A 24,349-nucleotide genomic window follows, 5' to 3' on the forward strand; every position below is an offset into this window, starting at 1 on the left:
TAGCATGTTATTAGCTACTGGTACGCCCTCTGATCAGGATCCTTGTCATTTAAATAAAAATATTTCCATCAACTGCATAGACAGAGGTATTCTTTTCCAGTCAGTTTTCATGCATCAATTTTTTTAAACTCCACCCAGTGCTTTCTGCATATGACCACTTTCAAAACATTGTGTGGCATTGGCGGAAAGACCCTGGTCTTATATACACTCAGTGTGTTAAAGACAATGAAAAGGACTGTATTTAAATAAAATTAAATTAGAATAAATATGATTTCATTGACTTAATAGAATGAGATTGAGAATGGGGTCCAGCAAGTGGAGGAGTTCAAGTATCTTGAGAACTTGTTTATGAATGAGGGAAGGATGGAGCTGGAGTTGGTGCAGGGTTTACAGTGATGTAGACTGCATCGGTCTGTTGTGGTGAAGAAGGAGCAGAGCCGAACGGCAAAGCTCTTAATTTACCAGTCAATCTGTGTTCTTACTCTCACCTATGGTAACAAGCTGTGGGTAGTGACCGAAAGAATGAGATCATGAACGCAAGCGGCTGAAATAAGTTTTTAATGCAGGGTGACCGGGCTTTCCCTTAGAGATAGGGTGAGAAGTTCAGTCATGCAGGAAAGGCTCAGAGTAGAGCCGCTGCTCCTCCACATAGAGCGGAGCCAGATGAGGTGGCTCGGACGTCTGGTTAGGATAAATGTCCTAGACTTTTTTTATAGAATATCTTTTATTTATTTATTTATTTTTTTAATTAGGCTATGGACTGAAATAAAGGTGATTCACAAATTTAAAATATTTTTTTATCTATTTCCAGCCAGAATTAACTCAATATATGTATTTTTTTCCTCATGAGTTTCTCTTGTCATATGATAATATACAGTCAAACAATCAAAGAAATATTAGAAGACATTTGCATTTTCTCTCTGTGGAGCAAAATGTTATTAAACCAGTATGAAAAAGAAAAGGACGCAAACCTTAGTTGAACACTTACCATGTTTCATCCCTCAGACAGCACTGCATCAGTACCCAACATGCATCTACAGCTGATATAATCATGGCTAAGGGATTACTGTGGGAGAATTTTATCAAGCACCAAAATTTTGTTGAATTCATGAATGAAAGTTAAAATATTACAAAATAAATAAATAAATAAAATAATCTTTAAGTTAACTTTCTTTAAAATGTGACATTGGCTTCTCTGGGCTCAGACATATGAAACACAGGGAAATCATTGTCATTAGATGAATGTGTATAAAGTTTTTTATTTTTTTATTTACTTATTAATTTTTTTCATATGAAACAGTCACCATCTGTACCAAAAGAAAAAAGGGTCATGTTATCAGCAACAAGGCCAATCACCAAGCTCTGTGATGGTACGGCACTGCATCAGTGACATTTTGTCACCAAAGCAAAAGTAATTTTTGGTGCCATTTTGATGAGATATTTTCCAGGTACGTCCATACACTTTTCTATAATTCAATGCAAAACCACTTTCTCTACACACTCCAAAGACATTGCTATGGAAGACACACTTGTGCACAGTTGTAATCCCGCAGTGAGCAAGTTGTCTGTTTTGATTTTATTTGCTACAGTTTGTTTACATTTCAGCCTTGGACACCTGCCGTCTGGTTTGGCCTGGATGTGTGTATTTAGATTGTTTAATTTTGATGCCTGCAGTTCAGGCCTGCCCTCAACAGAAGACATGTGGTGTGACAATGACATCTGACCGTTGTGTTCCTTGAGACTTGTTTGCAGGAATAAAGAGGCAATAAATCTACTGAATCAGTTCATTGCTTGGTATCGTCATTTACAAACATTTCTTTTTTCCCAAAAATTTTTTTTTAATATAATACAAATTCATTTTGTATTATATTTTTTTATTTATATTTTTTATCATTTTGTTTTCAATTATAGTCTCTATTTGGGAAGAAGGAGACATATAAATCAGTTTTTCCTTATGCAATTTCAGGGGGCTGGATTGTGCTGACACTTTGCTCAAGGCTTTTTTTTAACCCCATGTTTTAACCCCATAAAATCCTGCAGTTTTCAACTAAATTCATTTTTATGGATTAAAGACTTGTTGCGGACACACTATTTTACTGAACTCCTTTTACAACCCTTGCTGATGTAACAGGACTGTTGTTGCAGTATCATTTGCTTCTGCAGTATAGCATGGCTTCAAAGATAAATTGCATTTACAGCTGGTCTGATGTACTGAATCTACAGTTATGATTGTTGTACTGGGATGGTATACATAATTCAAATCTCAAGAATCTTAGCTTCCCAGTGGTGTATAACACATGTAGGTACTTGGAAGGGAGACTGAGCAAAATACATACATACATACAAGTTTGTCTCATCTCCCTCTCATGCCACTGAGAATCCTGCCTGATTGATTTGTTACATCAATAAGAGTTACACACTGATTGACAGGAGCCAATCAATTAATGATAAAGAGAAATGAGTCTTTTACAAAGAAGAAAAAGGGTTTATTATAGAGTGGACAGAAAGCCAAACAGATGATTTTACAGTGATGTAAAAACAAATTTTAAACTGAGATGCAGTAAATCAAAATGGCACAGTTGAGTGTGCTATTTTTGGGCAATGCAGTGTTATCAGAATGGGAAGCGGATATTGCAAATCAAAGAAAAATCTTGAGTTCCTGAGTCATCCTAATCTATCTATAGATGCTGAGAAAGAGGATAGACACTAGTGATTATGGGTCACATAATTTGTGGAAAGTTGCCAAGGATTTGTAGGCTGATCAATATTAGTGATTTTTGGAGAGCTACAGTAAAATCTGTAGGAACAATCTGAAGGTGTTAAATGAGCAGAGGTGAAGAAATAACTGTACAGACCAAATGTATAAATCTTGCAATAACATTAAATGTGTGTTACCTGGGAAGAGATTAAATCAATTTCTAGTTTATTCCAGTAATGAGCATCCCTGCTCCCAACAGTCTGATCCACTGTGTAGGAGATGACCTGGAAGCTTCCATCAGTGGTTGATGCAGCTGAGGCAGTCCAAAAAGTTTTACCTGTACTTGTAAGCGTGAATAGGTTTATTGTTGTGGTGAATGTGGCAATGAATTTAGAATCCAGTACTGCACAGAATGCGAAGGTAAGTGCCAGTTAATGCCATTTCTATGGTGTTGTTCACAATTTTAAGAATATCATTCCAATTTATTTATTTTATACACTGATGGCGTTTTCATTCATACACATGATGGAAAACTAACTTTTCAGGGGAATGTCAATTAATGATGTCGTTTAGCGTTATAGACAAATAACCACATCTCTTCTTTTAAATAAAGAATGGAGATAAATGAGTAATATCCACAAATCCATAAAAGAAAAGACAAATCTTGAAAGAAATCTCCTGAAATATATACAATTGTTCTTTAAAAAACTTTTAAACTGTTTTTTGTAAAAGCAAATGTATGTGCTAGCTAAGTTATTAGCTAATTTATTAATGTGTCAAAGGGCAATTATATTTGATGACTGCCCTTATGAAAAATATTTTGTGACATTCAGTCAGAGATGCACCAATCATTTGGTTGGTGAAGAGACTGATTCTGAAGCAGCCACATGCCCAGCATGAGCTGTATAATTTTTAATGTAATGCAAAATAAGCAACACTGTAATGTAGTAATGTGCTGGTTGGTAATCAACCAGCACATTGTAGCTGGGAAAGTTAAAGTGAAAACAAGAATCTCTATATTCATAGTACTTTCATCCTGAAAAAAAAAACTGTGGATACATAACCATGAAAATATATGGAATAATAATTAAAAAAAACTATGATTAGGTATCTAATATGTGCTTTTAGATGGTCATCTTCAGAACTTGTATCACAACAGATTAACATAAACTTTGCACATCGCTGCTGACGGGCGCAAACCTCCTATGTCCAAAACTGTTATTTTTCAAAAAATGAATCAAACTGTATGGTTTTTGTAATAATAAACATAATGTCATCAAACTTGGTATTGTGTTTTACATCATATATCTTTGGTTAAATATTTGTAAAACTACAGACAGACATAAAGGGTGACCAATAGTACTGATTTATGAAGGAAAAAGAAAATCATGAATTTTGGGCATAGGATGGACAGCAACGATATGTGATGCATAATTGTAACTCAGTGTAAATACACGCTGAATTTCCATTAGTTTTTTACAAAATGAAAGTGATATTTCTAAAATTTCAACAAAGTACAGTTGTGATTTGCAGGTGTTTCCATTTAATAATGTTTAGTGTATAAGCTGTAATTCTCCCATAATCTCGTCCCATGAGAGGATGCATATTTATAATTCCTCGTAAAACTCTGCATTTCGCTGTTGTTTGGTATCAAAGATGACGGTTCTGTCTCCTCCTCCGTCCATACATACCACGCCATCTTTACATGCAATGAGTTGGTTATGTGATCTGGTCATGTCCGGTGATGTGAAGTGTAAAATAAATATTTCCATTACACTTTTGCTATATACTTTCATGCGTGCTTTGCATTGCCATGGTTGTTAGTCAGTTCCTACACTAATAAACACTTTTAGGTTCAGAGTTTACTCCCGTGAGCCAACATCAGTTTCAGACACCGTTTGGCGGCGGTAATGCATCACTATAAAGTTTTTTCCAACCGCCCAACATGCCCCAAACACTCACATATAGTCTTTCTTGAAAAGCTTATGCAATTTTCAAAATTTAGGTATTTCCATTACTAATTTTTTATTGTGTTATTTAGGTTTTGCGCAATTCTAGGGTTAATGGAAATGCTATCACATCTGTTTGTTACTGTAGTTGTCTATTTATCAGATCTTACCAATTCTTGTTCTTTGCCATTGACATTAAGGAAAAAGATTGAGATGGTATTGTTTTTGGATTAATCATTCAAACGTTAATTTTCTGGTGTCAAAAATGCGAGCCATCTTGTGTTCCGATCCAGACATGTTGTGTGTGAATGGACTGTTTTAAAGAAGACTAAGAGAGGAAGTAATCAGATTTTAATTAAAAACTACTGTATATTGAACACATTCAAACGTTATTACACGAAGCATGTTAAGACTTTGTCATGGTTAAGTGGATTGATAGGATACAAATATTAACAGAAACAGCAACAAGATGTAACACTGTAGAGTAAATATATTGCTGTCTAGCATCTATTAAAATGCTGTTGCACTGTGGTACATCGAAATGGTGTGGCTCCTCTCTAAACCAAGCAGGCCAACAGCTATCTAGCTGCTCATAAGTACCCTATATATGCCCACTTCAAAATAAAAGGAAAAACATATCTTTCTTACAGCGACCATATCTACAGTACTTTGTAGGTTAAAATGTTCCATTGCATGAAATTCCATTAATCCATATTATTAGCTGTTTCTAGATTGGTAAGATGGTTTGACTATAAATATTTATGTGTTTACTAGTGGTTCATTACCTATTTCAATACAATAGGTTGTCATCATTTTAAACTGTCATATTGTGAAATATTTATTTGGCTGATTTTTATTATAATCCAGTCTATCACTTGACTTTTTGAATTATTGACGATGTTTTTCTAAAATTCATTGTTTGATCTTTGACATTTGAGAAAGGTCGGTTTAACATTCAGTTCACAACCAACTTAAAACACTTGCACAGATTTAAATCATTTTAAGAACCTTTTCTTGATTGCATTTAAACACATTGCATCCAAAAGTTTAAAAGATTGAAAAACTTGCAAGTAATCATGCAATGCATTGGTAATTTTTTCACTTAACAAAATTTTAATTGTGTAATTAATGCCCTTAAAGATAATACATTGGTTTTTCACCAAATATTTTTATGTATTTTGGCTTTGGTGAGTCCTGGAAAATTGTACCTCCTCGTGTTTTACAACTGAAATCAAGGGGACAGTCAAAACGGGGACTGAAGCTTTATCCCTCCTGACTGGCTCCTCTTGGCTGACTTTCTTTCTGTCGGTAGTGGAAGAGGCTGGTAGTGTCAAGCTCACCTGCGTAACGAATAGCTTCAGCAAACAGCTTCACCACCTAACAAACATGAACAAAATGAATGAATGAATGAATCCTTTCAAACGACGACTAAATGTTAACATGTTTCTTCAGAAGTGGCAACCTGTTAACTGACCTGGTAATTGGTAATGAGGGGAACACCGTGGTCAACAGCCATTCTCCGTATGAGGAAGTTATCTTTCAGGTGGCGTGTGTTGTTATTGGGTAGGTTGACCACCAGGTCAATATGGCCCTCTCTGATCAATCTATCAAAATATGCAAAAACAGTGTCAAGTGACTGTATTTTTTAGTTTACTGTTGGGGGATCCTTGGGTCTCATCCTGCAGGTTTTTTTCATGTTTCAATGCTACCACACATCTGATTTCAAATGAATGAGTCACAGTGCAAAAATTTATAGGCTGTTGGATCTATTTGATTTTAATCAAGTGTGGTGGAGTAGGGAAAACATGGAAAACTTGCGGGACTGTGGCCCTCGAGGACCAGGGTTTCCCACCACTGTTTAAGTTGCTTTAAGCCCCTTGGATGCTCATGTCATGGTCTTGGACTGAAATGAGACTTTCCAATCTGCCTCTTGTCTTCAGCACAGATTGCTGATTCTCCCCATCTGTGCTGCTCTCTATTAAAGCAGCAGTCTTTCCACTGCCAGAGTTTTTTCCTGTGCATATCTAGCCACGCTTAGTGTTTTCTGGACCTTTTGTGTGTGACCTGTTTTTACCTCCTTGGATTCCTGAAACTTCCTGCCGCATCCTTGTAGTATATGCCTGTCTCATCTTGAGCTCACCTGTTTTTGTTGGACTTAGAACTGTTTTTTGGATTGGATAAAGGATTCTGGACTAAGTTTGTTTTGTCTGGGTGAACCTTAGAGATTGCCTGATTGTGTTAAAGTATTGAGTTCTGTTAAAACCCACATTGTATTCCAGCTCTCATGTCACCTCTGACTATCTGGAGTATTATCCTGGACGGATCTTAACATACCCACTGGTAAATGCCAAAACTACTGAATTTCTCCAACTAAAATCACTCAAAGATACTCTCCTGTTTTTCTCACTTCCACAGAAAAGCAGCCACTAGAGCAGGGATGTCAAACTCATTTTAGCTCAGGGGCCACATGGAGGAAAATCTATTCCTAAGTGGGCCGGACTGGTAAAATCATGGTATATATATATATATATATATATACATATATATATATATATATATATATATATATATATATGTATATATATATATAATTTAAAAACAACAACTTCAGATTGTTTTCACTGTTTAATACGATCAACATAAAACAAAGCTGGAGCCTGAGGACAGTGTGTCCAAAATAGTACAAGCACAACATCACTATTAATCATAAAACACCTCAGGTTATTTGTAAATTCTGAGGACAAAGAACACACAATCACACAATGCCTCAGTGATTCACAGAAGTATATTACAGATCACAGAATTATATCAGGGTGTCTCATGCAGCACTTTAAGTGGGGTTGCATAGTTTATTTGACTCCTGATACCCGGCATCTTTTAGCTTTTACCAGTGCATTAATATCAGGTGTCACATTCTGAGTGGCAGCCAACTTCAGGATGTAACATAAGTGTTTGTGCGTGAGCCCTTGAGCGCAGTTTTGTTTTATTTATGCTCATTATAGAGAAAACTTGCTCACAAAGATATGTGGTTCCAAACATGCACAACATTTTTGCAGCGAGGGCTGTCAAGTTCGGGTAACCTGGCAAGAGATTCTGATAAGATGTGTCCAAGCCACCTGTGGGAAATTTGCCCTTCAAATTCGAGTTGCACTGCAAGTCTATTATTTCTAGTTGGATGCTGACGGGCAGATTAGAGGGATTCACGGTGAATGGCGAGCAAAAAACTTTCAAGTCTTTCTCCAGTTCACCAAAAATCTGGAAGAGTTGCTCAAACTCCCGTAACAGTCCTGTTATTTTATCTTTGAACAGCTTCATGTCTGCCACATGTCGGGTCGCGCACTTTTTCAGACAGGGGAAGTGAGCTGCATCACCAAGGGCGAGTTACGTCTCCCACAATGACAGCTTCAACTTGAAAGAACGTATGCTATCATAATACTGCATGACAACTTTGTTACGCCCTTGCAGCTGTTTGTTCAAGTTATTCAGGTGCTCTGTAATATCCACCATAAATGCAAGGTCCTGCATCCATTCTGCAGAACGAAATTCTAACACTGGTTTGCCCTTTTCTTCTATGAACTGTTCAACTTCTTCTCGTAAATCAAAGAAAAGCCTCAACACAGCACCTCGGCTTAACCAGCTTACCTCAGTGTGGTATGGCAGGCCATAGATGTGGTCTTGCTTTCTGAGAAGGCTGTCAAACTGACGGTGACTCAGGCTTCTGGATCAGATGAAATTAACAGTTTGGATGACCACCTTCGTGACGTTATTCATCTTTAGTGACTTACAACACAAAGCCTCCTGGTGCAAAATACAATGAAAAGTCCAAAAATCACGTCCTCCATTTGCAGATTGCACTTTCTCTCTGAACTTTGTCACAATGCCTGCCTTTTTGAGGGCGCACCATCTGTAGCCACGCTGACAGCGCAGGGCCAGTCCACTCCAACCCTGTCCAGTGCGCCAACAAGTGTGGTGAAAATATCAGATGCTGTCGTTGTATCTGTCATCGGCACCAACTCCACGAACTCCTCGGTGAAGGTCAATGTGTCATCAACTCCGCGGATGAAAATGGCCAGATGTGCAACATCTGTAATGTCTGTGCTTTCATCAATTGTAACTGAAAACGCATTAAATGACTTTTTGCTTCAACTGGCTGTCCAAATCCACTGAAAGATCGGAAATCCTGTCTGCAACTGTGTTTCTTGTCAGGCTAATATTTGCAAAAGCCTGGAGCTTTTCAGGGCACACAATCTCTGCTGCCTTCATCATGCATGTTTTTACAAATTCACCCTCACTAAATGGTTTTGAAGCCACTGCAATTTCATTAGCAATGAGGTAGCTAGCTTTCACAGCAGCGTCACTGATGTCTCGGCTTTGAGTAAACACAGACTGCTGTTTCTTCAGACCCGCCAACAGTTCGTTCACCTTCTCTCTTCTCCACTGTCCTTGAAAATTGTCATATTTGTCGGCATGAAGACTCACATAGTGGCGACGAAGGTTATATTCTTTCAGTACTGCAACATGCTGTGAACACACCAAGCATACTGCTTTCCCATTAATTCCGTGAATAAATAGGAGGATGACCATTTTTCTTGTAACACTCTGCACTCTGCGTCCACTTTTCTTTTTTTTGACAGGGACATATTGGGGCAATGAGCGTGCCAAAGCACATGTTAAAAGTAGAAGCCAAATAAATATTGCAGGCAAAACAAAGTAGCTCATTCGGACTGGCTGCGCTTGCTTGACCTACTTGCTCTGCCCCGGTATTACCAGTTTGCTTGCTTAACACAATTGCTATTGCGCCATCCAGTGGACTAAATTGGAACAGCAGTTTCTGTTATTGAAAAATTGCAGCTCGTTTTTATACTTTACAAAATCATCTCGCGGGCCGGATTAAACCCGTTTGTGGGCCTGATCTGGCCCGCGGGCCATACGATTGACAACCCTGCACTAGAGCCTGCCTTTACTGTTTTATTAAACACCAGCTTAAGTTGAAATAAGATCATATCTCACCAGTTCTGAGGTATCTGAATTGCTGTGGGTTCAGTCTGCTGAAACATTACATGCACATATGTCCCAATGGCCCTTACAATGTTAGCAAGTTTCCAGTATACTAGCTGAGTGTACATTACCTGCTCAGCACAAAATGATAGCTCTGAAGGTAACCAGTGAATGATGATTAAAATTAATAAATGCCCTGAAGCTATTTTCCCTTTCACTTTGGCTCTAATGATGCGGACCAAAGTCACCCAGATACTTCATTTTGTAGCACAAGCTAAAAGAAATTGTATCCAAATAGAGAGGAAAAAGACAAGCAAACACCTGAGCTATGAGAAAGCACGGGGTAGGCTATATTGGTATACATGACATTTTGTTTCATGAATCAACTCACTCTGGTTGTTCACTTAATCATTCTGTACAAGTTGATTGACACACAAACTGAAAATGATCTGTATGTTGTTTGGTTCTGTAGTTGTGCAAGCGAGGAATACTTCAATACTTCAGTATCATACCACTAAACAGTATTTAGCCCTGAAGAAACGTATTACCTTCATTAATCTGCAGTTGCTGTTTGATATAATGTCAGGGAATAGGGGGTCTTAAAGTAGTACCATGTAACTTTCTGACCTTCAAAAGATGTGTTTATGACTCAGTGTGATGGCACATTGACATTCCTGGTCATTGCCCAGTAACATCCCAAGGGTGAGAAACTGTGCTTTGCAACTTTATTTCAGCCTGGAGCATCACACTACAGCGGAGTTTCACTTTAAATGCCCGCAACTGGATATCAATACACCGGTCGTTTCGACGTGCACCATGGTGAATTAATCAAAAAAACGCAAATAAGATCTTATTGGACGAAGAGAGGAAAAGGACAGAGCAAGTGATAAGAGCCAACATCTGATTGGACTGACTTATACTGTCCGGAGAGAGGTAGGATACAAGATTAATGCTAAATTATTATTTGAGATTGTAGCTTTGATAGCTGAGACATCACAGATTTATAATATTGTAAAACAGCATTTTAATAATTTCCAGGAATAGCATTTCAGAAGAATACTGTAGATTGGTAAAATACACAAAACCAATACAAATCATTGTACTGTTTGATTCAGGTTCATGTGTGGTTGTTGGTTGTTTTAATCCCTTGAATGACATCATCAGGGCATTGATAAATACATGGGATTGGCCAAGTTAGTCCAAGAACTCATGAGTTTAAAAACAACCAGATTAACACTGGTTACACACCAGCCATAAATCTCACTGATTTGCAAACTTAAAGCAGTGTGCAATATTTGAAACTTAACAAAAGCACAAGCAATACTTCTATATGTGAAGAAACAAAGTTTAATTGATAACATTATCAAATGTCTTTTTCTTTGTGTGTCATATTTCCTTCTTATATTTTTGAGCCCTGAATGTTGTGCCTGCAAATGTGCAATGTACAGGTAAGTATATGCTGGAGTGATGAGTATTCTTGCTTTTTCTACTATGAAAAATCTCATTTTTCAATAAAAATACCTTCACAAAGACAGGGTTAAGGGTACACTTAATCTTTCTTATCCGAGATGGGGATATGCTTGAAAGCCTGCATTTGAGGTGTCACTAGTTTTAGACATGTCTAATATGCTGATGTTCATCCACAGTAAACCTATAATTTCCTAAGGTCCTTTAATGAACCAGATTATCATGAGGCAATGGATGGTGATCAAAACAGTTTAAAATGTTGATATTTCCCTTTAAATACCTTTACTGATTTCATGGTATTGTAAGTATCCCTAAGGACAGGCTGAGAAAACAGTCTAACAGGAATTACCAAAGCATAGAGGACTGGGATTCAATAAGTGGCTATAATGAAATACTTCAGGAGGAAAATAAAGAGGTCTGTAGTGAGGAAGATGTTGAGTGTATGAAAAGACATGATAGTTTGGAATGGTAGTTGTAGTGCTTTTGCTATAATATTAAAAGATTGCCTACAGCAATCTTTTAATGGTCTTTGCTGCTTTTCTCAGAGCTGTGCCCTTCCTTTTATGTACCTGGAAGGACAGACATTTTACCTGGCATGGTTGTTTTCAGGGGTCTTTGCTACTCTTTTCCCAGCCTGAGGCTTTCTATGTTTGCATGTTAAAAGGTAGGAAGATCCTTGAACAGAGCCAGACCGCTACTAATACATTATTACAGCAACTTATAAATTATTACAGCAACTAATATTTCAAATGGTTTTAGTGGTGTGGTAGTAGTGGTTCGAATATAGGTTGGTAGAATCAGGGCTCTTTTCTATTGCTGCTCTTTGAACATGGCCTAAGCAAAACTGAGCAATGGCATTAAATCCCAGATTATTTTTAACAATGGCATTAAGGAATTAAATCAATTTCATTTTAAATTCAGCAGTCAAAAACCTTTGAAAAATGCTACCTCAATACATTTTTAAAATAGTTTATTTTTCATGTAAAAATATAAATCATATTTTCTCTGAGAAAAAAAAACTGAAATTTCCCAGTCTGGGATTAATAAAGTATGTCTGATTCAGATTTTTGCCCTTTGGGTGATCATGGCTCATTTTTGGTTATGCTCAAACATGACTTTATTTTGCTCTGAGATAAGAATTTCCTCATTCTCCCTATTCAAGCATTTGTTTTCCCAGTCTGTGAATCAGAGTCTGGGCATCAGAGTGGGTTAAGTCCTCTTTGATCTTGTCCACATCTTATAGAGATGATGAAGGGGATATGACTTTAGATCTTACTGCAGTATCCTATGCTAATTAGAGTATCCAAATTTTTACTCTAATGAATCACAACTTTACTTTCACCAACCTTTTTATACTGGGCAAGGTAGAGTTTCTGTCTTTTCCAGTGGGCCAGGCTACTGGAATGGCAGGTACTTCGTTGGCACATAACCAGGCAGAGGTGGCTTCAGTGGCGTAGAGCTGGATGGCAAAGTAAGCAGCATTACAATGCATTAAAGATGCAAAAAAAATATAATAATTAAGCAGAGAAAAGCCTTTAAACGTTTTCATCATCTAGGGTTTTAAACAATTAGAGTAAAATATGTTGGCCTTTTTTATACGATGTTTGGTTTGCAGTGTTTTGAAGTGTCTTATTCTCAACATTTCATAATTAGAAAGAATTAAAATTACATAGATCAGGACTATACGTCATTGCAGCTGTAAGTAGACTTCTATTTGCCTTAGACAGGCTTCTAGGCTTCTAGGAGTATCTAAACATAGCAGTTCATGAGACACACTCAAGGTTTTACCATATAAGGTTTTTTGTCTTAGAGACGGGACTCACACACAAACATATGTCCTAAGCACACATACATCCTATATGTAGTCAAATGGTCTGGATGTGATTGGAGGATGTAGGATTCAGGAATGTCTTTGTCTAAAGAGTATATAAGACCACAGCCCACATCTGGTTTCCAGGTCTTTGTTCTGGCTCCAGATCTTCTGCAGAGATCTGTTTAAGATGTCACTTTTTGTAATAAACCATTTTTTATACATAAAGCTGATGTCCAGAGCTCTTCTTTTACCTGAAAGTATTTTTGTCACATCATAAGCTTAAAGTTATTCACTACAAAATAGTATGATGCAGAGGGGAAGATCTTCATGTGATGAAGTCATCATATCACTGAAACAACTATGAAGACACCAAGGACACCAAAGAAGAAACAACAGTATGGCACAGAGAAGAGAGGAGAAGTTGTTAACCAGATGATGGCTTCACAAAACTACAGAATGTTATCAAGGCCAATAAACAGCAAAATGCCATCACAAACTATTTCACCTGCTTCTACAAAATACCCCACACAATGGCATCACGAGCCAGAAAATACACAACAGTTTGGAACAGACAAACTTTCAATACTCACCTTAAAACCTTCCTCTTTCAGCTGGTGTGCTGTAGCTAGGAAGTTTGGTCTGAATGATTGCTGGAAAAACAAGATTTTTCATAAACCAAATTACGTAAACATTTGAAAACAACCAACAGATGTTTCTGTCCATTGATTCTCATCCCAAGTTTGTTTTAACGCCTTTTTTTCATAGTCTCCTCCTCCAAGTAAAGTTACATAATACAGTGAATAATATTCCATACTAGTTGCAATCACTGGTTGTTTTCAAAAGAATATAAAGAATTAAAAGATATTCCAACACAACATTGTTCTCTGTTGTAACTTGTCCAAGTAGACTTTATAGTAAACCTACTGAGCTTTGCCCCATTTTCATACTTAGCCACATTTTCTCCTTGTTTTCCTCACTTGCTACAATAACGTTCTTGTGTTTCTATGTTGACTTAGCAAAGAAATGCAAAATCAGTGTGTTTAAAATGACAAGTGTGTTAATGTCTTTTTAATGGTATGTGACAGCTTGCATTAAAGTAAAATGCATCTTTAACTCTTTGTTGTAATATAGTTATAAACATGTTGGAATTTGCTAACTAACTTTTGCACTTTTGTTTTTATTAATTTTTATTCATTCATTTTTGTATTTTTTTGAGGTTATATGAATTGTATAAAACTACACATGACTTGAAGAAATGAAAATCAATCTGCTACAATGTTTGTTTTTAATCAGGTCTTTGAATGAGCAATGAGCTAGTTGGAAAATCAAATCTGTAACAAAAAAATTTAATCCACTTGCATTTCCAGAATTAAATATTGACATTGGTTCATCCCTGATAAGATTGTAGCCATCAGTCGTTTTTACTTTAGATTTGTTCAGCTACATTCAGGCAGCTGATCTGACACTCATTTGTGGTTACCAAAGTGGTGCAATTTGATGTGGTGCACAGGTGAATAGCAACCAAGGATCTTTCACATCTAAGTTAGGTTAATTCAAGAACAGGCACCTGACATCTGGGAGCTTTAAATATGGCTCCCACCACCACAAGTAGCAGGTGCAACAAGTTTGCTATACTTCTATTGTCAAAATTTGTTTTATTTATTCTTATACACCTTTTTCTTACTCGTGGATGTAACTGTGATGTAACAATGACTGTATAATAAAATGTAATTACTTTTATTTCTGTTACTGTCATGTCAGACACAACATAACAGGAACCAAGGGAGAGGGGCATAAAACAAAGGTACCTGCCCGGGTCCTTATCATTGCCTGCAACCAGTGATTTGTTTGAATGTAAAGAGCTCTGGCATATTAATGCACTATTAGCATACCTAAAACAGTGAATAGGAAGCTACCTACTATAGGTGCACTGCAGTTAGGGAGAGGATGAAGCGTAAGTCTTACAAAGACGTGAGCTAAAGCAAAGTATTTCGAAGTTTGCACATGTTCTAATCTGTCAGCTTAAAGCCTTGCACCCTGCCAACCAGACTATAGTGTGTATGTGATCCCCACATCTTCCTTACAAATTACCTGTTTCCCTTATATAGGTAATGAGGTAACAACTTTGCTGTTTTGCAAGGCAGGGTGATAACAGTCTTATAGGCAATTAAGGTTATATTAGGTAAGACCACAGTACAATAAAAAGGCTTAAATGTTTTTCTCTTTGTGACTGAGGATTGGAAGATGAAGTAAGTTAATCCAAATTCTCATTTTGATTAAACCATTTAGGTGATGGGAAAATGGTTTTGGTCTTAATGCTCTAAAGTGTTATTTCTGAGGTAGTTCTCAAATTAAAGCAATAATAGCGTTAAGTCAGCAATAAGGGTTCAGTGGCATCTTCAGTTCTGCAAACTGCATTTATAAATTGCAAGTCTTAGTTTTAAGACACACATAAATTTAGATTTTCTGAAACTTGAGGAGGTGCCAGGGTAGCACTGTAAGGAGCTGATTGCCTAAAAGATTTGGACCACCTGTTCAATATGCACCTTGCAGATGATGTCTTGTGGGCAGAACACACCAAAAGGAAAAAAAGGAACAGGAGGGAAGTGGACATCCAGATGGCTGTAGTCTTACCTGAATCCCAATCAGGATGCCCTTCTGTGGTAGCTTAAAGCCTGTGGAGAGCATAGCCTTCAGGAAAGCTGAATAAATGTTTCGTCCAAAACAAGCCACCTGTAATCAAACAAGAATGAGAAATAATGATTCTTCAAATGATTTGTGACAATTAACAACAAACATCTGCCTTTTTTTATACATCAACAATGAAAAAGTAGAGTTGGATTGCATTATATTGCGATATGTGCATGGGACTTACTTCTCCAGTGGAAGCCATCTCACAGCGTAGAACAGGGTCAGCGTCCCTCAGTCGTGGCCAGGAGAACATGGGTGCCTAATGAAAGAACAGCAGGATTTATTTTCATAAATAAAAATGTAAAAATGCTGTGTTAAACCTGTTATTGGAACATAAGTGTCTCTTTTGAAATGTGTCCTTTTAAGATGTATGAGCATTCATAATATTAGTCAATGAAAATAGTTTGGAAATAAGGTCTTCCCATTACTGTTCAATGACAAAATATAGCAATTGTAAAAAGGAAAATAAATAATAATAAAAAAAAAGACATGACAGTATCATGAATGTATCTCTTAAATTGTGGAAGTTCTGTTTATATGTCTGCCAGTTTATTCTTAGACCACCTCTGCAAATATATTTGTTTGTTTGTTTTTTTTTTTTTAACCTCTCTTGTCCAGCATCATAGCAAGCAAAAGGATAATCGGTTGCTGTATCGTGCTGAACAAATTTGTTCTGCCAAGGGGAGGCCTATGGGAAAGGGCTCCTCTTGATAATCTGATTCATTTATTTATTTATTTATTTATTTACTTTGAAACATGGAATCTATGTAATCTTGCTGGACCTGACCGGACGGGACAGAAAAAGATGGAAAATAGCAAAAAGATGCAAAAGGGAAAGAAGAAAGGAGACAAAAACATCACAGACAGAAGGAAACAACCCTTCAATCCACACCATCACCAGACAACAAATTGTTACACCTGTACATGAACACACCAGAAAATTTCCTACAACTTTTAAAAAAAATAAACAAAAAAAAACAAAACAAAAAAACAACAGAGCTGCTAGTCATTAAGAGTTTTTAAATAGTAACCAAATCAAAAGGACATATCATGAAAGTAGCATAACAGCGACCAGACACTAACTCACTGGAAAAATAAAAGAAATAATTATCTCTAAGTATATAAACCCACTGGACAACTCAGTGACTGTGTCAGCATGCAGAGCATGAGGAATAAGGAGTGATCAGTGATGAAGAGTGGTGAGTGAGATCGTGCAAATGTGACCACGCCTCTACGGAGGTCAGAGGCTAACCAGGGCAGCCCAGAGACCCGGGCCCTCAGCAGCAGCCCCGGAGCACTAACCCAAGCTACCCCACCATGAAGACGACTCCAGCCCTACCCGAAGGGCGGAAAAGGAGAGCCCCAGCAAGAGCCCCCCACGGTCTTGGGGCACAGGTCCCAGTGGGCCAAGATCGGTAGCCGCCGGCCCCGCCAGGGACCAGCCACCCAGGGCAGCCCAAGCGAAGGGCCCAGGGCCCCAGGAGCCCAGAGGCGGCGGCCCCACCCCCCAAAGGCAGAGGGCCCGCACCATGCCTAGGAGGACCAGGCCCCCCCAGACAACCACCCGGCGTAAGCCAGCACACACCCCACTGTTCCAGCTGCAAACCCCGGGAACCAGGGCGCCATCGACCCCCTCCACCCACCTTCCACCTACTCCAATCTGCACCTATTGCTGGGAACCATGTAAATTCAGAATTTGCTGCAGTAGTGGTGGTCTCATTTCGGAGGTCTTGTAAGAATATAAAGTAATGTCACATAATGTCGATTAAAATTTCATGAAATGTTTTTTAAAAAGAAAGATCTGCTCACCTTAAATTAGATGGAAACATCTCAAAAAAGTTGGAACAGAGGCAATAAATGCTAAAAATATGTGCAATATAAAAAAAATAATTAATAAACGACAGCTGGATATACATGTTGCAGTTCAGTAATATGATCGGCCATAAAGAGAGCACCCTAGTGAGGCAGAGTTTCTCAAAAATAGAGCTATGCAGAGGTTCAGCAATCTGCAAAAAATGTCTCAAAAAAAGAAAATTTTAAATATTCAATCATTTAAGAGTGCTTAATTCTATGCAAAGATTCTGAGAATCTGGACATAGTATATACAGAAAATATTACCTACAGGGAGTACTGCATTAACAGCAGGCATGATTCTAACATGGAAATCACTGCATGGGCTCAGGAAAATTCTCCAGAAATCACTGGCTGTGAACACAGTTGTGCTATCTCGTCTGGGACAAAGCTCATTTCAAAAGAACTGATGCAAAGTGGAATAAACAGGTTCTGTACTTAGACAAACCAAAGTTAGATTTTTTGTTTGTTCTGTATTGTCCTAAAAATGAGAGGTTTGTTATCAGGTTAGGTTACGTTTATTTCTCTGTTATTTTGTGAATAAAATATCGGCTTAAAGAATCATTGTATTATGTTTTTCTTTACAAAGCATGCCGACTTTTTAAGTTTGTTGATATTATCGGACCTGGTATATTTCTGTAGTTCAAGAAAACACGAGTGTCTAAAATGCAACACATTTATGTGCACACAGATCAGAAACTCACTGAGATTGAAGTAGGTCAGATGAACTACCACTGTCACAGATTTAAAAAAAAAAAAAAAAAAAAAAGCCATGTGCAGACTCCTCAGTTTCAATTCATTAGCAAACCCATGTTTAAAAATAGCAAAACCAGATTTAAACTTAAGCAGATCCCTTTTGCAAAACATTGAGTGAACTGAATTAGGAGATGTTTATATTGATAAAGAATTATAAATCACTAATAAATCTGTACACTGTGTGAAAGTACTTGTATTATTTGATTGGTTAAAATAGTAAATCTTTATGACATCTAAATATAAGAAACTCTAATGTGCTTTGATCTTTGCTGCAAGGAAGAATATTTCACTGCAGTAGATCTACTACAAAACATTAACTTTTATTGGACATGATACCACTGGACTATCTGAGATGCATGGCACATTCAAAGACAGACTTCTTTAAAATCTGGAAACCACCTAGATTATGTGAGGCCTGTGGTTTCAGCAATCCTCATGTAGGGTTTTTTTTTTTTACATGTAAGCATTTTGTGCACATCCTGCCCATAGTTTTGTAGAGTGTATGAGAATGTGTTAATAACCACCTCAACCTTAGCCAGTGAAAGTTTGAAGTTGTTGCTGGACAAACTTTTATATTAGTGTTTAATAATTTGGTGTAAACATATCTACATTAAATCTATACTTAGAATAAAATCAAACCAGTTTAAATCAAGATTTTCTTCATTTTAAGTTGAAAAATAATAAATATGCTTAAACATTTTTTATGGTGCAGCTCACTCTAAGGACATCTTACTCAACTATGGACAGACTTTAAGAGGAATCTAAAAGAGAAAGCAGGCTTGTCAAATAGCAGATAACCAGCTCTCTCAGCAGCTTGTTTGAAATGCTGTCTCTGACTTGAGGAGATGGCGCAGCAAAAGTATGAGGCCTAAGCAAAAGAACAACATCAGGAAGAGCCAGAAGAGGGAAAGGGAGCAGGTGGAAGAACTGAGAAAAAAAGAAAATTAAAAAAAATGTAATGTTAGGGAAAATAGAAAAAAGTTAGGGAAGTTACTAGAGAGCTACTAAAACAAAAAAAGGTGGCGTGAGAGTGATAGTAAATAAGAAAATAAAATCAGGAAACAATTAAAATTTGATGTAACTGGGAGAGTAAGATAGGGGAGAAAGGAACAAAACGGGTGAATTGAGAAGATAAAATTGTAAAAATGTAAAGATGGGATAGGAAGACAAACACAACGGATATGAATGCGTGAGCGTATCTTCTTGTTATTAAATTATAGAAAAATGAAAATTAGTGGAGAGCCATTCTGGAAGTCATTCATATTAGTCTATTTAAAAATCAGACAATCCAAATTACCTTGAGAAGAATAATAGGTGGTGTGGTGTGGGGTTTAAGTGTCCATTTAAAGACACACAAACACACACACACACACACAAAGTGATGGCCACTTGGGGGGGGGGTCATCCTTGAAGCAGGCTATCTAATCAGTGCACGTAACGTTAGCATACTAATGTAAAAAGGGACGAAGAGAATATAATGCACACAGGGAGCCAGAATGGCTTATCATGCCTTTGTTCAAAGAGTCGGAGACAGACAGGGAAGTGTGCAGAGATAAAATGACAATGTGTAACCAAGAAAGAAAATGAAACAGGAAGAGGACCATGTACAGTGAGAATAACAATGAGGGGGAACTTTTAATGAAAGTGAGAAACGCAGATACAAGCAAATGAGTGATAGAAAGATTTTTGTAACCATCTGTTTGTTACCAAAAATGACTAATTTTATCCACTACATAAACTCCAGAACCACATGTGCAAAAACCTGTCGTCAATCGTTAAAATGATGAAAAAGAAACTAAAGCGGAAATATAATAAAGGGAAAAAAACAGGAAAAGAAGGGTAAGCAATTAGAAAACTGAACCACCTGTGGAACTCCAACTCCTGAAATAAAAACATACAAATCTTTGAAAGTTGTTGCAGTCATAACAGTTTATCTCTCAGTTACTATGACATGTCTATATGATTAAATGTATGTGTCTGTTTTAATAATTGAGATGCCACAATAAAAAAATAATACTGAAACAAGAAAACAGTACTTCCTCATCCCCCTAATCCACACTGGACACCTACTCCTGAGCACAACTGCGAGGCTCAACAGCATGAACAATGTTATCATGAAGCACCAGATGTGCTCCAATAGAGAAGGATGTAAACACAGGGAGAAGCATTCACATAACACTGTTGTTAGCATGGTTGTATTTTAAAATTTAACGAAACAAATTAATAAATACTGTGATGATATAAAGAGCACTGCCGAAATGTACAGAATTTATAAGGAATATATATTTTTTTAATTCTTTTTTAATTTCAGCTGGGGTCTAAAAGAACAATTACACATATGGGCCTAAAAGTGTTTTGCAGTGAGAGAATTAGGGCTACAGCAAACAATTATTTAGGTATTCTAGTATTTTATCTGTTTTTCCATTGATTCATTGAATAATCAGATATAGAAATACATTTGCCCTATTAAAGAGAAATAACTATGTAAACAGAAAAATGGGAACCATTCATTGGATTATTTTTCTAAAAATGCAACAAATTTAATTAGCAAAATATTGAACAATATGTCAAAAGAACAAAACCAATAAGTGAAGTGACGGTGTACTTCTTCACAATGTTAGATACATGTGGCTGTGTCTAAATCAACTCTTCAAATTGTCTTAGTGCTGTTGCAGAGAGAGGAAGAGCACTCTTCCTTTAATTATATATATATATATATATATGTGTGTGTACACACACACACACACACACACACACACACACACACACACATATATACACACCATATTGTTGATGTTGTCATTTGGTTTGTCCCGTCTTTCTGATTAAGCTGTTTTTCTATTCATTTACTTTCAGAATAATTGCACCATTCCAAATGGAATTATTTATTAAAGCCCTTGAAAATGAGCTAAAGGGTCAACACCATGCATCAGTTTTGATTGTTTAATTTCAAATTAATTAAGGTTAAGTATATTCACACACAAAAAAAAAATGTATTATTTTCTTACTTAAGCAATAATATGATGCAACAAAGACAAAGTGTAGCAAATGACATGCAGTCCAGTAAAAAGAATAAAGGGGTTTTCACATAGGATGTTGTATGTGCTGTGCTTGCCGCAGGGTAGGAGAGTGCACACGCACAAATCACATCCAAGTTCAACAGCAGTTGCTAGGTGACCAAAATTATATTCACGAAATGGGCAGTTTCTTTAGCTGCAGACTTGGTTGTGGATGTATCTGTCAAGCTGTCAGAGGAAAGATCTGGCTTTACTTTTACTGACGAGTAAAAGTAAAGCAGGACGAAGCTAAGAGGGTATTGGCTCATAATATCCTCAGGGCTAAACAAGAGTCAGGGAGTTTAGGCTCATCCAGGAACTCTTCTGATTGGACACATTGCGTTGTCGTTACAGAGTGCTGCTGTGTTCAGTTTGGCACAGCATGGATCCATTCTTGCATCATGTAATGCAGACTTGAATGAGCCCAGAAGCAGAATCCAGCTTCTACCACACCCATTTGAAAGCCCTTTAAGAAGTAGCAAACATCTTCAACATGAACAATCAATAGTTGCACATTTCTGCTTCATCTTCCCATAGCTTCATGTCAACAATTGCTGAACTTTGTTCTAGAAATCTACTGATTCAGATATATAAATCCTTTCATTCTCAACTACTGGCCAATGTGCAGAAAACTGGTAGAAATTACACAGCAGGGACTTGTTAGTAGAAGGAAAAAAGGTTTCAAACAAGACATTGTCAAAGTGAGAGAAAATAAGCAGTAACACAGAAGCTGTGATAGAATGAGGATGATACTTTCAGATGATCTTTCTAGATGGCAATAACCTGTGCCTTGTGATGACACAGTGAGGATGGATGCTGAAAGATGTGAAATATTGATCAAACACACTTCAGGCTACCTTGGAATGCAGACGTCACTCTGTGTTTACAGTACTGGCCTGATGTTATGGCAGCAATAACGCATGTAAGAGGAAGAAAGAAATTAGCACTACTTTGTTAAACAGCTCCCATACATTGTAGCAGGGTTTGAAGCAAGGCCCTTATCAGCCAGGGCTATGAAGTACGTATAATATACTCCAAGTAAACTCTGGAAGCCTTTTTAAGCCAGGTGCTTGGAGAATTCAGAGCTCTGATTAATATTCCTCACCAAAGTGCAGACTGGAAATTGAAAACTTTAGGTGGTTGGGAGTAGTGGGGGATTATACCTGCATGATTGGCTCCAAACTACAACCATTGTTACAGCAGCTCTGTTGTAATTAGAGTGAGAAATTATTAAAGAAAAAAAAGGCTTTAGAACAGCTGGCGACAAGTAATCTTTCTCATAGCCAATCTTAGAAGTAAGTTGGCTTGAGCAAACTACCTACTAACCCCCATCAGGTCTGTGTAAATTAATGGAGCAGCAATTGTTATCTGTGCTATGATCTAGCAGAAGTGCTGTTATTAAAACCTACAGTACCTATATAAGCACATGTAAACTCCATCACATGTAAGCATTTATTTGTTTTCTACAAAATCCTTTAAACCTAAAGTAACTTAAAGTAATTCAAAGGTCTCACCTGCATACAGAGAGCGTTGGGCATTCACTTGAAATCACTGTTGATGGAAACAGTCACACTGAAAGTGAGATCTAAATGTCTGAGCCAGCTCACAAAAGTTGGTGATGACTGATTTTTGCAAAATGTTTTTAGTAAGGAAAAATGGTTTAATGAACTAAAGAAAACAATTTGAGAACAAGGCATTGCTTCTTCCTGGTGGTAAGTAGCCCCTGAAAAGCAGAAGATTGCTCAAATTCCTAGAGACTTGCCAAGCAGATGGGTAAAGGGGTAATGGTGACTGACAAACACCCAGTCTGGACGTTTACCATCTCCAAACATTTCTAAACTTGACAACATCTCAACCGCAGCAGTATATGTTTGAGGATTCAGAATATGAAGTTGAACAATACCAAAACAAAAATGCAACACAGAGCAAGACATCTCTGTTTAGTAAATATGCTTATTACCTGGAATTGTCCAACATGGATTAGATCATCTTTTAGAATGTTATTTACATATGTTGTAGTTGTGGCGTGATGTTTAAAGTGATAATACATTGTTTTAACAATGTGGATGCCACACTGGGTAGGAATATATGCCATGGTCCATTTGAAATGTTACACAATGTAAAAAAAGGACTTTCTCAACATCAAATCAGTTGCAGCAGTTGGAATAATGCATTGCATCAGGTATAATACAAGAGATGCTACCATCTGAAAATAAAACATTATTTGTCCACTAAGATATTAAGAATCAACTTTATAGAAGCTAAAGACCAAATTCAGAGTGCTAAGCAGCAAGAGTACATAAAAAATAAATAAAAAGGCTGTCTTGTTTTACAAGGACCAGAGGAATCTTTGAACCACTTCCTGCAAGGACAAGGCCAAATGACAGAAGAGGCTAAAACATACCAGAATTTCACCACATCAAACTACCAGTGAAACATAGTGGTGCTAATGTTTTATCCTGGGGCTGGTTTCCATTCTCTAAAGCTGGATGTCTGCACCAAAATTTGATACAACTTGACAAAATAGATAACACACTGTTTTCAAAGACATGTTACACCTGCTAATTTGTGTGGTTAAAAATAAGAATGACTTTTACACTAAAGCAGGAATAATAGGTTTAATCCTATATTTCAGTTTTGCAAGACATATTCAAGACCCGGGAGTACTGATTGTCACGGATGGCCATCCTCAATCCACCATATAAGTTGGACCACATGAAACCCATTACATTTTTATGGGGGCATTTAAGGGCCAAGAAATATGGATAATAAAATAAGTCCTTTAGTAATATATGGTCGGTAAACCCTAACCCTTTGATGGAAACCATGTGGAATGCTGAATGGTAGATGGCAGCAATACGTCACGTCTAGACTGCAAAACCCAAAGAAGAAAAAATCCTCTGGGCTTATATGGTCAGTTTTTGCTGACATTGGTAATCATATTTTGTGCAAACTTGTAGTGTTCCTAAATCTTAGTTGCAAATACTCATTGAAGCTCAATAAACAAACAAACAAACAAACAAACAAACAAATAAATAAATAAATAAATAAAATAGTTGTCCTGATTTTC

General features: G+C 37.1%; 1 protein-coding gene across 1 annotated transcript in view; it reads right to left on the reverse strand.

Moving 5' to 3' along the window:
• Positions 1-5,054: 5,054 nt before the first annotated feature.
• cps1 (carbamoyl-phosphate synthase 1, mitochondrial) overlaps positions 5,055-24,349 on the reverse strand; it is a 70,500-nt gene continuing 51,205 nt past the window's right edge. Inside the window, exons 33-38 of the mRNA XM_042002751.1 lie at positions 15,801-15,875; positions 15,560-15,658; positions 13,516-13,575; positions 12,459-12,571; positions 6,122-6,251; positions 5,055-6,024 (exon numbers count right to left, since the gene is read on the reverse strand). Coding sequence (XP_041858685.1) covers positions 5,911-6,024; positions 6,122-6,251; positions 12,459-12,571; positions 13,516-13,575; positions 15,560-15,658; positions 15,801-15,875 — 591 coding nt within the window. The 3' untranslated portion in view covers positions 5,055-5,910. The remainder of the gene's footprint in view (positions 6,025-6,121; positions 6,252-12,458; positions 12,572-13,515; positions 13,576-15,559; positions 15,659-15,800; positions 15,876-24,349) is intronic.

This window comes from Melanotaenia boesemani, chromosome 12, assembly GCF_017639745.1.
Source record: "Melanotaenia boesemani isolate fMelBoe1 chromosome 12, fMelBoe1.pri, whole genome shotgun sequence".
Lineage (NCBI taxonomy): Eukaryota > Metazoa > Chordata > Actinopteri > Atheriniformes > Melanotaeniidae > Melanotaenia > Melanotaenia boesemani.